The sequence below is a fragment of the Labrus bergylta genome, chromosome 10 (assembly GCF_963930695.1).
Source record: "Labrus bergylta chromosome 10, fLabBer1.1, whole genome shotgun sequence".
NCBI classification, from domain to species: Eukaryota; Metazoa; Chordata; class Actinopteri; order Labriformes; family Labridae; genus Labrus; species Labrus bergylta.
Window position 1 is genome coordinate 13919414 of NC_089204.1, and position 15453 is coordinate 13934866.

The 15453-nt window shown below is 39.8% G+C and overlaps 1 protein-coding gene across 3 annotated transcripts; it reads left to right on the plus strand.

Annotated features, from left to right (window-relative positions):
• The first annotated feature begins 1207 nt into the window (after window positions 1–1207).
• lnpk (lunapark, ER junction formation factor) lies at window positions 1208–15399 on the plus strand. Of its 3 annotated transcripts, none has more exons than XM_020645644.3 (16): window positions 1208–1366; window positions 2638–2698; window positions 3404–3445; window positions 3910–3960; window positions 4051–4187; window positions 4345–4403; window positions 4838–4878; window positions 4999–5082; window positions 5158–5209; window positions 5372–5485; window positions 5781–5891; window positions 6172–6277; window positions 7885–7955; window positions 8111–8281; window positions 8926–9015; window positions 12217–15399. In XM_020645644.3, exons 2-16 carry the CDS (start codon window positions 2672–2674, stop codon window positions 12402–12404), a joined length of 1344 nt encoding a protein of 447 aa, XP_020501300.1. In that variant the 5' UTR covers window positions 1208–1366; window positions 2638–2671; the 3' UTR covers window positions 12405–15399. The 3 variants fall into 3 exon arrangements, with proteins under 3 accessions (XP_020501300.1, XP_020501301.1, XP_020501302.1); XM_020645645.3 differs by having other exon boundaries at window positions 5799–5891; XM_020645646.3 differs by lacking the exon at window positions 8926–9015 and having other exon boundaries at window positions 1209–1366.
• Window positions 15400–15453: the final 54 nt, after the last annotated feature.

Genomic DNA, 15453 nt, shown 5'->3' on the forward strand with positions numbered 1-15453 from the left:
TAAGGTGAAACATTTAATGGTTTCTGTTTGACACTCAAACAAACATGTAGTTTCCAATGTTATCACATTATAGAAAATATTGTGAATCTGAAGAGTCTTTCCAGAATTCAGCAGCTTTTTCTTCCAACTCCCCACTGAGTTGTTTCAGCGGTGTGCAGAGATTTGCAGTAAATAGATGAAAGTCCTCTGAAAATGATAAAATTGCGACATCTAGTGGTGACACTTTTATAAACCTTGCTTATACTTGTGGAACATTTCTGTATTTCATCTTTTCTTATTGGGTGATTGTTGTCACCTTTTCATTATTTAACTTGTCTAAATGTAGTGTTTTTTTAAATATAGCTTCATGTAAAGTGTATAAATAAATTGCTCTTTGGCTTTTATTTCAAGATATTGATGTTCACTCTTTCCTGCTTAGCCTTTCATAGTTTGCTAGTAGGCTAAATCTTATTTTATCATCCAAATATTTAGTAAATTATAGGGTCATAGATTTGAACAACTTAAGGTTTTAGATGAGATGATTAACTGCTGATCGTGATTTCATGCTCCATTTAAAGTAGGCTCCATTTAAACACAATAGGTCAGTAAGATTCTTGTGGCTCCAGTGTTGGAGTTGATTTAAGAAACAAACAATCAAAATTTCAAAAAATAAATGACCAATGTTTAGTTTAATTAATCAATGTTATTAATTAAATGTTTGCTTTATAAGAAATCAATCAATTGATTTCATTAATACATTTTCACATAAATTGACCAATCTATTAGATGTTGTCTAAATACAGTCCTAAAGAAAACCATCATAGAGTAATGGTGCGTTCATGTTGATCTCGTCAGTGGGAAATTCCCAGTTCCCAGTCGGAAGTGGCAACTGGAACGCCCCCTGAAGTAGTAATTACCACTCGGAAACTCGGAGAAAAAAAAAAAGTAGCCCGAGTTCAGATCCGATATGGCTGCTACGTGCATTGAAAGGGATGTTTAAGATGTAACTGTTCAGTTTATTAGCAGTTTAGTCCTCTTTTTGTGTAATTAAATCAATCAGACCGATGCTATCGTGCAAGTTCTCTCTGTGGAGGTGTTTTCATGTTATTTTCGGTCAGAAACTATCACGTAGTGTGCTGTTATCGTCATTCCCAGTTCCGACAACCAGAACCAAAAAAAAAAAGACTACAACGCAAAGCTCTCTGGGAAAGAACCTACGTCTCTTCCGAGATTACGTCATCCAAAAACAAACGTCTCCACGCCGCGCCAAGTCTCGCTTGGTAGTTGAAATGTCAGTAGAGTTGGCAGCTAAAGTCTTTTGTTTTCTTGCTTTCTGAGCCAACTTGACGCAATGAGCGGATAACATACACGCTGAACACCTCCTTATGTAAGTGTTTGATTAATTTAAAGACCCATTGACAATTAGAAACCTTAACGAGAGTGTTTTTTTTCTCCAGGAAGCATCAAGTCTGCTGCTATTGACGCAGTAGCCAGCTAGGAACAGCACTTAGCTTAAAACACGAGTACGGTCTCGTTTTATGTAATACATAATGCATACGAAGCCCTCTGTCTGGTTTTAAAACGTTTCTGTTTCTTCCTAGCAGCTGTGTTTGTGTCCAGTTTTGTGACGGAGCAGCTAAAGCTACTTAGCTAACGCAATAACTCTGTTGTTTTGCACATTGTTGCTGCATATGTTTGAGGACTTTGCTGGAAACGAAAGTAACGAGTTAGCCATGAAAGGGCTGGTCTTGAAGTGAAGCCTGTTACACCTAACTACCAACTTGTTAAACCTGTTAAAACTAAACTTCTAGTTATTGTCTGGTGACTGCCTGAGGACACTAACCTGTTAAACCACTTACTCTTAAGATATGTGCAGGAAGTGTGGCCACATGTGCACACTATGTGAATTATACACAAATGATCAAACGCCACTTATATCAGTAAACTATACCCATTTTTATTTATTCTCTTTGCAGGAGGAGTGTTGTTGTATTGTTCTCTTCCTTCATAGTGACAAAGTCAACATGACGTTTAATGCCGTCTTCCCATCTGTCTTTTAACAAAATGCTCCTCTGAAATGACAGCTATACATCAACAGGTGTAAGTTGACTTGATGTATTGTGTAACAAACAGCTGAGTCATGGTTGGATAGGTCATATCTGGCCGAAAGGTAAACCACTCTCAGATGTCATCATAACCTTTGAATAGAAGTTACTCTTCATGCTGAGCGTTAAAACAACAGCTGTGTCTGCTGGCCATGTGGAAGAGACTGCTTTCAGTGTTGAATGTATGGTAGAGATTGTTGGAATTTCTTTATTTGATCTGAACCACGTCATGGGACTATTTTCTACCAAAGACTCACTTGGAAGTTTGATCTTTGTCAGTACCGTGCAGCCCTATGTGACGATATTATTTGAGCAAACGAATAAGACACAGCAAGCACATTTTTTCCAAGTAAATCCACAGTAACAACGGCAACCATTGTGACCACATACTCTGTGGGCAGCTTGTCAAATCCTGTGATGATGAAAGTGTTGTGTAAATCTCACAGCAGGGCTTAGTGGTGGTGTTCCCACGAAACGTCCTGTAACTGTGCTTAAAAGTCATATGTGTTATTTGACCTTAAGCATGTTTTTAAAGAGGTTTTCTGTTCCACAGTGAATCACAGAGGAGACCATTGTAGTCTACAGACATGGGGGCCCTATATTCCCGATGGAAGGTAGGTGGATGAGAGAAAAAAAGTTAGGAGGAAAACACTGGTGTAACTAGATGATAGAATAGTGATAGAGATAAGTTAACATTTATTTATATGAATAGATTGCAGCAGATGGAAAAACAACACTTCATAATTCTGATACGACACCAAAGCAGTTTCATTAAACTATATACCTCTGTACAGAATCTTAGATTTAGATATATTATTTGTTTTGCAACCTGAATTGTTTTACTTCATGAGCCTTGGACTGAGCCACAAGCTTATTTCGGAGCAAAGATTCATAGATTTTATACATGTGTCCCACTTCAGTGAAGACAGTGTGTTAGATGTGTTAGCCATTCGTACACTGAACTCAGTGCCCGAGCTAGATGAAATTCATATGCTATTTTTAGACATGCTCGAGAAGTCAAGGGAGAGACAGGAGGAGAGCGAGAGAGAGATAGCAGTCGGAAGTGCGACCCTGATTTAAGGTTCATTGATTTTTTTTCCCAGAGAGACAGAGTAAGCAGAGGGAGACATAAAGTACACCCCATTCACTTTGAATTCTTTTTACTTTGACTTTTAATATTTACCTGAGATTTTTGAGTGAAACAGGAGCTGAGTATTTGATAAGTCATTCTTTAATCTGTTTGCTGAGCGACACAATGAATTTTGTTAATAGTTTATATGAACCTGATGATGATTTTCTTATCTGTATCCACAACCCAGACAAAGCCAACCACAGTCGATCAGCTGGAGAATATTGACAAGGTACTGACATAATATTTAATGACATGTTTCATGCTCCCACTATAATTTTAGTAGAGAAAAGAGGACCGTCAGTTAACAGTCTCGGTTTTCATAATGGAGATACATGCCTGGGCCTAAGCAGGATTATTGAACTTTGAATGAGCATTAAATACAGCACATCACATTACAGCTGGAATTCCATGTTTTACTGTTTAACATTGTTATCAGGCTAACATGATTCATTTTGCTTTATTAGACTGGTTAGCATTTGTTGATAATGAAACGTGGAAGTTACCTGGATGAACCTGAAGGAGTGGTTCATACTACCATCCACAATTAAATCAGAAAAAGATTTGGGCATTACCTTCAGTGAAGAAAATGGCTTCCCTAAAAAACGTTCAATTGTTGAACAATGAGCCGAGCATTTTTTACTGTGAGATTGACATTGTTTACATAACCTTTGACCTCCTTGTTTCTCTTTGAAGGAGATTCAAGATCTAGAGGACTTCAGAGCCAAAAACCAACGTCTTCAAAAGGTTAAGTCAGCAAAACACCGAAATGTGCAGTGTTTGCTGTGTTGTATGTTTTTACTCAATCAATGTGTTTGTGTGTGAATCTGCCTGCAGCTGTGGGTGGGCAGGTTGCTTATCTACTCTTCAGTCCTTTACCTACTGACCTCTCTGATTGTGTACTGCCTCTACCTGCCTGAACAATGGCTGCAGAGACTGTCCATGGCCCTGCCTTTCTTCATTTACCCAGTGCTGTGAGTGCTGATATCAAATATAGTTCACACACTTATGCATTGTGCACACCTGTTTATTCTGCTACATAGCATTTTAGATGTGTCATCTTAAAATTGTAGGTTTATTTTGTACGTCATTTTTCCTTGAATACTCTCTTTTTGTATCTCTTGTCATCAGGGTGTGGTTAATCAGGAAGCTGTTGGTGTTCCTTTTTTCCAAACGCACTGAGAGAAATAGTAAGTTATCTAAATGTTGCTGCAAAACTAACAGAGCAGCAAAGCCAACTCCCTTACAGTTTGCTGGTTACTATACTGAATTTTGTTGTCCTACATTGAAAGATGTCAAACAGCAGTCTAAGGCCTTTAACTCTTCCCCCTCATCAAATCAGGCTTTTTTCCCCACATGATAACCAGTCTCTTTAGACTGGAAGAAAAAATATTTCTGTAGACTTCAGAATGAATTCTGCTTCTTCATTGCTCCATTAGTGTCAGGGAACTGTATCAGACTTTTTAAAGATATAAACTGAAACTGAAACAACAATATTGTTTGATAATATTGTAATTGTATGACTGCATTAGCTTGACTATATGTTGAGTATAAACCTCTTTTGAATCTTTTTGACTTTCAAGATAAAGTGAAGTCACTGAAATAATGAATGCTTCTGTTTTAGATGATAAGTTGGAAGATTTAAAGGTGGCCAAAAAAAAGATAGTAAGTGACTTATTTCGATCAGTCTACATTTCATTCGTACATCTTCTAAAGATTGATTGGAACAGAGTTTCGATTTTATGTTCTAGCCTAGTTTATCTTTTCCTTGTTTGGTGTTTTCAGCTGGAAGAAGTGATGGAAACAGAGACGTACAAAAATGCCAAACTCATCCTGGAACGCTTTGATCCTGAAGCCAAGAGGAAAGCTGTAAGTGGGCTTCACTTTGATTTGTTTAGTGCTTTTTTCAGTTTTTATCTCATATTTTTTGTCTGTGTATTTTAGGAACTGGAGTCGACCCCGGTGCGTCCTCAGATGACTCCCAGACCAGGACAAGGTACGACACACATCACCACTCAACAGAAAGATAAAGCTTCACTTTTGATGTTTAAGTGTTTTAAGGATCTCAAGCTACTAAAAGGGATTCATTGCCACCAGAACCAATGATCTCTTACATCCAAATAACACAATTTGAAATGAATTCCTCTTCTCTATGCAGAGATCAGGCAGAGAGGGGTTGCAATGAGACCCATGCCGATGGGCACCCCGGGTGCAATGGCAATGACTCCCCAGGGAGCACGGCCCACATTAGGACCAGGAGGTACACCTATGGGTAAGAGGGCAGGCAGAGATTCTTTGAGTATTAAGAAGTATTGCAGTTTGTAAGTGCTTCACCTTGACGATGGGTCAACATAGCACCATGAGTTTACAGTTAGAGTTCGTTAGTTGTGCTATTAACACCGTGGAATATTTGAAGTCTGCTTTCTGAGTGTCTAAGCAGATTCTCAAGCGTCCAGGTCATGGACAGAGTCAAAGGCAACTGGAATGAACACAAAATCCAGTTACCTTTTGACTTGGTTCTTTTAGACATCTGTCAGTGGCCTCATCCCGTGTTGCTGTCCCTACAGAACCTATTCCTCTCTCAGCTCCAGGAGGACCACCGGACAGATCTGCTCTGTCTGCATCTGTCCTCCATGGGGCAGTACCAAGAACCCCTTGCTCCCCTATCCCAGGTGTAGGTAGGTTTCAAAGCCTATGAATGCATCTTTACATAAATTGTTGTGTGTTTGTAAATACAGATCTGCTGTTGCAGCTTTGCATGTTTGTTTTTTTGGTAAAAAAATAGTTATATAAATATAGTAATAATGTAATTTAGCAGTCAAAGTCCACATTGTATTGTGGCTGACAGAGCCCTGGATGGCTGACCACAGCAAAAGTCTGACCTGAAATGTTCAACTTATTTCTGAATATATAGCATGTAATTAATCACCTTGTGTGTGTGTGTGTCTGTTTTCTCAGGTTTGCACCCACCAGGTCCTCCATTAGCAAGACCCATTCTGCCCAAAGACAGAGGAGCAGTGGACCGAGTCATAGAGTATCTGGTAGGAGATGGACCACAGAACAGGTGAAAATCTCTTATTTAGATGTGAAACCCCTTGTAAAAGTATCTTGTAACTTTCTCACAGTCGCAGTCTGCAGTCTCTCTACAAGGGAGTGTTGTTCAGCCTATGCTACTCTACTGTCATTCTTTGGGAAGTAGAGCAACACTTTAATGAAGATGTGTTGGTGTTGCGTCCTGCCAGCAAAGCAAGTAACATCAACAGAATCTGGAAAAAGGAAAATATCATTTGTTAGTTGTCACACTCATTGGCTACATGATACAAATGTCTTCGCAGCATTTCTCATGGAGGAACTTTTTCTCCCTTAGAGACTTGGGTGGAAGCCTCTATCACAAACACACCTTAGCTCAGTTCTTTACTCAAGGTGATGGACGAGCAAAGTATGTGCTCTGTAGTGATGTGTCGGTCATGAACGATTCGTTCAAAACGAACAAATCATCTGGGTGAACGAACTGAACTGAATCACTTACTGAAAAGAGTCGTTCATTTCTCAACTTCAGTTGCGCTCTCCTCTCTCCCATCTCGTGTCTCTCTCTCCAGACCGTAAGAGTCGCTCAAAGCACGCCCTCCCTCTCCCTTTTATGTCAGTGATACATACTGACTGAACCAACAGGACGGAGTCGGTCGGGAGCTCTGTGTCGCTAAAGCCCGCCCCTACTTCTCCCTCTCATATCTCCAAAATTGAGGACGTAGAAAATATATTATTTAACATTTAGGTGTTGCGAAAATGTTTGTGCTTTTTATAGCTGCCGTCAGTTTACAAACGGCTTTTATATCCAACTTAATTTCACTCAGCTGACTGTTTTAACATCCACTAACGATCGTGTTTCAGTCAGTACTGAAAGTGTGTGTGTGAGGCAGAGCTCTCGTTCAGTGAAGGAACTGAACGAGAGCTCCGCCTCCAAGTCTGTCAATGTGATTGTTTTAGCAGCTTTCAGTTTGCAAACTGTAGCTTTATGCAACTAAATTCTCAGCTCATTGGATTATTATTCACCACCGGCTATTCTCAGTACGATCGCGAGCAGAACTAAACATTTGGCCGTGTTTCAGCTTATTAAATTCTGATTCTCAGACAGAGCTGCAGAGAAGTACTGAACGATTCGGTGAACGAATCTTTTGAGCGAATCATTTTACTGAACTGATTCTACTGATTCAGTACACTGAAAATAACTGCTTTTCACATCACTAGTGCTCTGTAGTAGGGGCGGCTGTGGCTCAATTGGTAGAGTCGCCGCCTCTCAACCAGAAGGTCAAGGGTTCAATTCCCAGCTGAGTATATGTCTGATGTGTCCTGGGGCAAGACACCCAACCCCCGAATTGCTCACACTGCTTCAGTGGCGGTGTATGAATGGGATTAGTTACTTCTGATGATACTACATAGCAATCTCTACCACCAGTGTGTGAATGGGTGGGTGTAAAAGCGCCATTTACCATTTTACATGACCCCTGAGGTTATCAAAGTCCTCTAGAATCTGCCATAACTTAACAGGAGACAGATGGGATGGGGCAGGTGAATGAAATGTTGTTTTATTACCTCCAGAAACTCTATGAACATCACAAATGTAATACATTAAACAGTCTCTCTCCCTCTGTCCGTCTTTCCTTCCTGTAGATATGCTCTGGTCTGCCAACAGTGTTTTTCTCATAATGGCATGGCTCTGAAAGAAGAGTTTGAATACCTAGGTAAGACCAGAAACATCACTGCAATAAATGATTTGACTCTCTTTACTCAAATTTAAAATACATACATACCATTGAAAGTTATGGATACTTGGGCTTTGCTGAAGTTTAGAAAGTGATACAACCTCCTCTTCATCATCATGATTTCTCTCCCTCAGCATTTCGATGTGCATATTGCTACTTCCTGAATCCAGCCAGGAAGACCCGCCCTCAGGCTCCAAGGCTTCCAGAGTTCAGCTATGAGAGGAGGCTGCGAGCAGAATCACGTTCCCCTGGACCATCACAGCATTCTGGAGCAGGAGCAGAGGAGAGCCCTCCCCCTTCTGGAGGTACTGAAACTCACAAATACACAGACGAGGAGTAAGCGAAACCAATCCAGGCATTGCTATACTCACTTTATTCTGTGCATATTCATGTTACTTACTTTATACCCTAACCGTCCATGTTAAATGCTTCTTAATTCAGAGCTCCAGCTGACATTCAACATTTGTTTGTGTGCGATTCTTTTCTTAACTTTAATAATGCCGTCTTTTATCCTAGTCGTCAGTGAGCAAGCAGAGGTGTTACACAACGACAAGCTTCTGCATCAGGCTGTTTTCTCATTTGTTCTCTTTTTGATGCAGCAAACTCTAACAATCTAATCAAACCAGATTCAGGAAGAATGCTTAACGTATGTTATTGATCGCAGGATGACATACCTGACGAATAGTATATGCATACAATTCCAGGTATTGTCATTTTGTAAAATGATTCTTGTTTGCAGTAAGGACGCAAACAACATTCTCCAACATCAAAGATATGTGAAACAAAAGTCTTAATGCAGAATAAAGGCAGCAAAAAATGTTGTGTCATCAGCCTGCATCCATCTAGTCGTATGCTCATTCCCGTTTCTTTTCCTTTGTCGGACTTGTGAGCTCACTAAATGTGTTACATAGAAATTATCAGTAGGTTAACAGTGTGATCTTGCCTCTAGCTAAGGCTGCGGCTCCGTGGAACTTGGTCCACAGTTTCCAGATCCAGCAGAGTCCAAAGAACCCTCAGAATCGACCTCTGCAGAGTCCAGGTTCCCTTTCTCTCCCTGCACTGTCTGATCCGGCTTAATTTGAGCTGATTTGATAGATTTGATTATCCCAGAATGGCTAAAGTTTCTTGGCCGTAGAATCAATAACACTGTAGCGCTCAACCTAATGCTAAATCCAAATCTCTAATTGCAATAACCAAAAATTGAACTTCAACAACTATGGGGTTAGCAGTCACTGGATGTTTACACCAGATCTGGGTTAAATAGTGTTTTTAAAATACAATTTATTCCGTTTCAAGATTTATAATTCAAAGGTTAAAGATTCACAGAAAGGGACACTTCTGTGAATTGTTGTAGGTTAACAACAGATGCAGTATTGTCTGAATTCTCCTGATGGATCAGTACCAAACGGGTGCACTATCAATAAATAAAAGAAGCTATAGTTTAAAAGTACACTTGTTTGACTTAGATCTGGTATTCACTGAGTGCACAAAAATGTTGAGATGAGTTTCCTAATTGATTGATTTGCTCTCCTCTACATGGTTTATGTCTCGATTGTCTCCAAAAGCCTCAAGGTTGTTTTATATTTAACATGGGTCATCTCTCTGTGTAACACGAGTGTAACCTTTGTGCTAAATTGTCATTTTGCTTTTATGTAGTTAAAGCATCTATTTAAAATTCTAACCAGCATGTCCTTTTTTGCATACAAGTACTAATCCCATAAATTGTGTAAAAGCTGTACAGGCATCATTTATTATAGAGTACCGTATTTTCCGCACTATAAGGCGCACTTAAAAGCCTTTAATTTTCTCAAAAAACGACAGTGCGCCTTATAATCCGGAGCGCCTTATATATGGATCAATTGGTTAATTGGTTGATCCATACTGGTTGTACACGGCGCTCAGCGACACTGATTCGGATAATGACGAGAGGGAGCCGGGCATGTTGGATGCCGTACTCGCCCAACTGTTCAATTCAGACACTGAAGAAGAAGAATTCGAGGGATTCGTGGACGGGGAATGAACAGAAAAAGTGAGCTTTACGTGTTATACGTAACTGAACAATGTTGAGTTACGCACTAACGCAGGGGTGCCCAACCTTTTTTGAACCAAGATCTACTTTTAAAGTTACCAGTCTGCCGAGATCTACCAGTCCACATAGTGAGCCATAGCCTTTACCAACAGCCTACAAACGCATTTAATACTCACACAACAAACAGAAAATAATAAATGAGAGTTCTGTATAAAAATAAAGCAGACTACAGCAGGCTGCTGTGAGATGATTTTGCTTTTGTTAAATTAGCTGCAGACACGGTGAGAGTGAACGGAGTAAAGTCCAACCGACTGTTTGACCGGGTCACGTGTGTTCACGCCTCGGTCCGTACGGATCACGGATCAACTGTGTGCTGTAGCACTAAAAGTAAAAAGTAAAAAGGTTTGCGTGGTGGCTGGCGCTCCAGTGCAAGTGTGTGTGTGCGTGTGCGTGCGCGTGCGTGTACGTGTGCGTGTGTGTGTGTGTCTTGTCCCCCGCGATGCTCACAGTCATGACAGCAGAGAGGAGCAGAGAAAAGTAGCTGCAACTTCATCAAATGCGCTTAATACTTGTAGCATAGTTTCTATATATGACTTTTTGGTAAAACATTTACCCCCCCGGTTTTACCTGCACGTCCTTGCGCATGCCTGCACTCTCTCTCTATCTCCCCCGCGCGCTCTCTCTCCCCCGCTCGCTCTCTCTCTCGCTCTCTCGCTCGCTCTCTCATGCACGCAGCAATTTCATGAATAAATGAAAAATTAAATACACTCAGGTCGGAAGTATACTTGGGCTCCCAACACAGGTATCGTGTGTGGGAAACAGTGCAATGAGATGAAATTGAAATCACTTTTCTATTTTACAATTGTATTTCATATTGACAAAACATCTCGCGATCGACTGAGAATCAGTCAGCGATCTACCTGTCGATCGCGATCGACTGTTTGGGCACCCCTGCACTAACGTTTGAATTAGCGGTATCAGACTGTGTTTCTTTTACGTGTTTACAACTGAACAAGGCTGGGAGATATTGTGAATATGCACATTAACGTTTGAACAACGTTGAGTTATTGTGAATGCACTACGTATAAAACTACGTTTTGAGAGTTAAGAGAAACGTCAAAGAAATAATTTATTATTTGGGGAAATCGTCTTATGTACTTTTGTTTTTGTAGTTTTATACGTTACGTTTTATACGTATTTATATATTCACAATATCTCCCAGCCTTGTTCAGTTGTAAACACGTTCTATTCTATGCGCCTTATAATCCGGTGCGCCCTATATATGAAAACAGTTCTAAAATAGGCCATTCATTGAAGGTGCGCCTTATAATCCGGTGCGCCTTATAGTGCGGAAAATACGGTACATACCTGAGATTTTCAATATTAGGGCCTGTGTCCACTATCATCGTTTTTTGTGCTGGCAGCGTCTATTTTCTGTACAAAACCGATGAAGTTCAGCGTTTCAGCACTCAGCGGTTCCTTTGATCACAGCGCTCTCATTTTTAAATAGTTTAACTATTCCATGCACATCTGTGTCACTTCTTCCTCATTGACCAATCAAAATCAGGAAGGTGTGGGACTTACAATATCAGCTTTGTCAACAACAAAGCAATATCAGCTTTGTCAACAACAGTTGGTTTATCTCGTGCAACCAACTTGATTGGTTGAGGTTATCATTTTCAAGTGTAGAGCTGCTGCTACTGCAGGGACACAATTCTTTTCTATTGTTCTGACTCTGGAGACAGAGAGCAGACCTGTCCCAGACGACCTCAGCGGTCTGGATGGTTCGTAATTAATCAGGAAGTATTTTGGCCCTAAACCTTTAAGCGCTTTATAAACCAGCAGCAGGATTTTAAAATCAGAATGTCAGTACCTACTGTATTTTCTTTTCTTTCACAAACTGTGGCGGGGTTCTTTTCAGTGCACCGAAAGGAATTAGATTGTTTTGTGTATTTCACACAGACATCTAGTTTTAATTAATCTCTGGAAGCGCTTGATATTTTACTCTAATTAAACATATAATAACACTACCAAGGGGAATGGTGAAACATGTTTTACATCCACTTCTGATTTTAACTCCGAACAAGCAAATCATTTTCTGTACTTCAAACTATTCTCATTATCTGAACCACTCCTCTTGTCTCTCACTGTTCGGGAAGTGTCCCTGCTCTCTCCTCTTACACCCACCTGACCGACACGTCTTCTCCTCAGATGAGAAAGAGCCGGGGGAAGATGAACAACCCACTACCGAAGTAGAGAGCGAGAGCCAATCAGAGGAGCAGCTCCCGGCACAGCAGGAGGACAAAGAAGAAGCAGAAGTGGTTCAGGAGGAGGAAGAAGCGATGGAAACAGAGCAGAGTCACAGCGCCCCCTGTGAGAATGAACCTCAGATGTCGTAGTGGAGGAGAGTCCAGAGAGCAGCAGAGATGTCTGACCGTTCTGTGCAAATACAAGGTGTCGTGATTGGCCATGATAGATAGGTGGCATTTTAGAGCAATATAGGTGGACAAAGATTTTTATAAGCACGTCAATATCTAATGTCCTCAAAACCAAAATCCTTCTCTGTTTTTGTCTATTTATTTATGAAAGAAATTCTAAAGCAGAATGTGAATCATAATGTTCAAACATTTTTTTTGTTAATTGTCTGACCGTATTGCCTAAAATTGTTGCCAACATATCATGGCTTTAACATATTTGACAGAAAAGGTGTCAGATTTATGATTGTAGTTCAAATCTTAAAGCTGGATTGAGTAGTCAGCTGCTGATAGGGTTGTTTCTGTGGTATCTCACATAGTTAATTTATCAGAATTAAATGATTTGTTTTAGGCTCTAAGGCTTCTTTAGGTTTGATGTAGCTGGCTGCTGTATGAGTTCTGATTTTAAGAGTTATGAATTTGGATAGAAATGCTAGTTCATAGATGGTTTGTCAATTCCAGCAGCAAAAACATGCCTGAATCTTGATTCCAACAATGACCCTGACCCCACATAGTGTGGCGTCTGTGTATTCAATGGCAGTTTATAATGATGCAAATTTAAGTATGAATGAGATTTATTGTTTTGTTAGTTTACAGAATGTTTCTGCCAAGGTCTGTGAGAAAGAGTACTTTGTAAAACGATCCAGATATCGTTCAGTATGTTTACATTTATTCATACAGGTATTCTGTCAAGGGTTCTGCTTCGGCTTTTTTTCATTGCCTGCTTTTAATCCCCTATACAAACATTAACCTTCTCAGTTTCATTTTATTCTGATGAAATCTTTTAATTTTCCTGTGATTTCTTTTAGAGGCTTTTCACAGACCACAAAAAGGTTTTTAAAAATTAAAATGTCTGCAACTGAACTCTGCCAGTGGAGCAAAGGTTCCTAAGTTGGAGGCAAAACAGAGGACTCAAGCAAGATTTAAAAACAACCTTTTATCTTTGTTCTAGAAAGCCTCATGGCGAGTGTAAACCCTGACTAGCTCTGACCACTCTTGCCTTTGTTCCCTCTGTGCTGGGTGAAAGTTAGAGGCCGTCTCCCTCTCCCATCTGTTAGATGAAAATTATTCGCTTTCATTTTTTTCAGGCCCCAGTGTGTAAGATTTAGAATTGTTTTGGAATAAACATTGGTTTGTTTTTGTGTAACAGCCTAGAAAATAATAATCTTTCCAATTAAGAGTGAGCCCCTCAGAGTCTGTTTGGTTGTACTGTAGCCAAGAATCGAACCAAACACATGCTCTTTGGAAGTTTAGCTTCATATTAGAAAGTAAAAAGTGAGGGGAGCAGTCATCACTGGAGAGCTTTCTGTAACCTTACCACTAGATGATTCTAAATCCTTCACACTGCTCGTCTTCATGTCTAACTCCTGCTGCAGTTACTCAGAACTGTGTGCATAATAGTTCATCTCAGATCAGTGGAACAGCAGGAAGTGTGTTATTTTAAATGTGATGAACAAACAGACCCTTTTTACCTTTCAGTATAATCCTCCTGCATTGTCTGTGCCTTCCCTTGATCGACACACGTGGTCAGAAATTGAGGTTAAACTTTTCATTTTACTAATCACTTTTCGATGAACCTCTAACACCGAAATGAAATCAGACATTGGCTGTACACACATCTTTTTTTTTTTCAGTCAATAAAATCTAACTTGTTAGCTTGAAGATAAAATGAGTGTTGATGAGTTATGCTAACAAAGTCTGTGAACAAACTGAACCTCGAAACATTTGGCGGGTGAAAGAGAAACACAACGCGCAGCTTAAACTGCCAATTTATCTCTTACCCGATTGTTGCCAACCAAAATTCCTCCCAGGGTTATCATTTGCCAAATGCACTGTTGTTTATCTGTATTTTCTCACTCCATTTGCACTGAGTTTCTTTTTATATTTATTTGGCAAAACAGTGTTTTAATCTGTGTTTCAGGAGTTGCTGCACAGTTTGGTTTTAGAGGTATAATGTGTGAAATCCATGTTACAGTCGTGACTGTAGTGTTTTGTTCCTTTTTGCTTTTGTTTCATTTGAAGTGTTTTAATGTGTGCACTCATGACAGGATCCTGCAGTCTCACTTGTGTCTGGTTGCTTTTGATATTTCACTATTTTCCATGTAACCCGCCCTGTGTATAGCTGCTGTGGCAACAGAAACATTAAAGAGGTTCATGGGTAATAAGCACTGGTGCCTGGTGATTTTGACAGCGATTTTTATTCTGTTTTCAAATGGAACAAGAAGACATAGTGAGGGTCTCTCTATGCAAATATAAATGATGTAGCACCGGGGTTGCACAGGTGGGAAATATCTAGGGGAACACAGACAACACAGTCAATTATATTGAACAAGCAAATCTTGAAATATTTTTTTATTTTCACTCTAATTCTGTATGTGTTTGTGTCACAGTAAGCGAGAAGTGACCTTCTCAAAAAACATCCTCTCCAGAATCCTCCACTTGTCTTGTTGCACTGATCCATTTGACTATACAATGCAGCCAAGCTTGTTTTGGACTGACCCACCTTTTGTTAAATGTTTAGAAACATGGAACCACATGTGTTGAATTTTTAAGTTTCCTGACTCCACAGTGAGCAATTTTTTTTCCCCCAGCTTCTGCTTCCTCCAAGGCATCTGCGTTTACAAATGAGGTATCATGGTGCCTGCTTACTAAGTGTTAACAAGCTTTCTTTTTGATCCCTCATGACACCTTCTGAAGATGAAATCGTGATTAAAATTGTAGCTTTAACTTTGAATTTTTTAAAAACCTATTAGATCCTCCTCGAACACTGACACATACGATGTGTAACGCCGGTACTTGTACTTGTTATCTGTTGTTTTGTCTCTGCTTGATTTATCAGCTACATTTTTGCCAATGCTGGTTGACACTAAGTGTGTGCATGGTACGCCTAATAAAGTCTTTGAAAGGCATAAGAAATCCAGTTTTTCTCTTGTGGTTCATGTGTTTTTTCCAAATCAGGTTTACACTATTAATA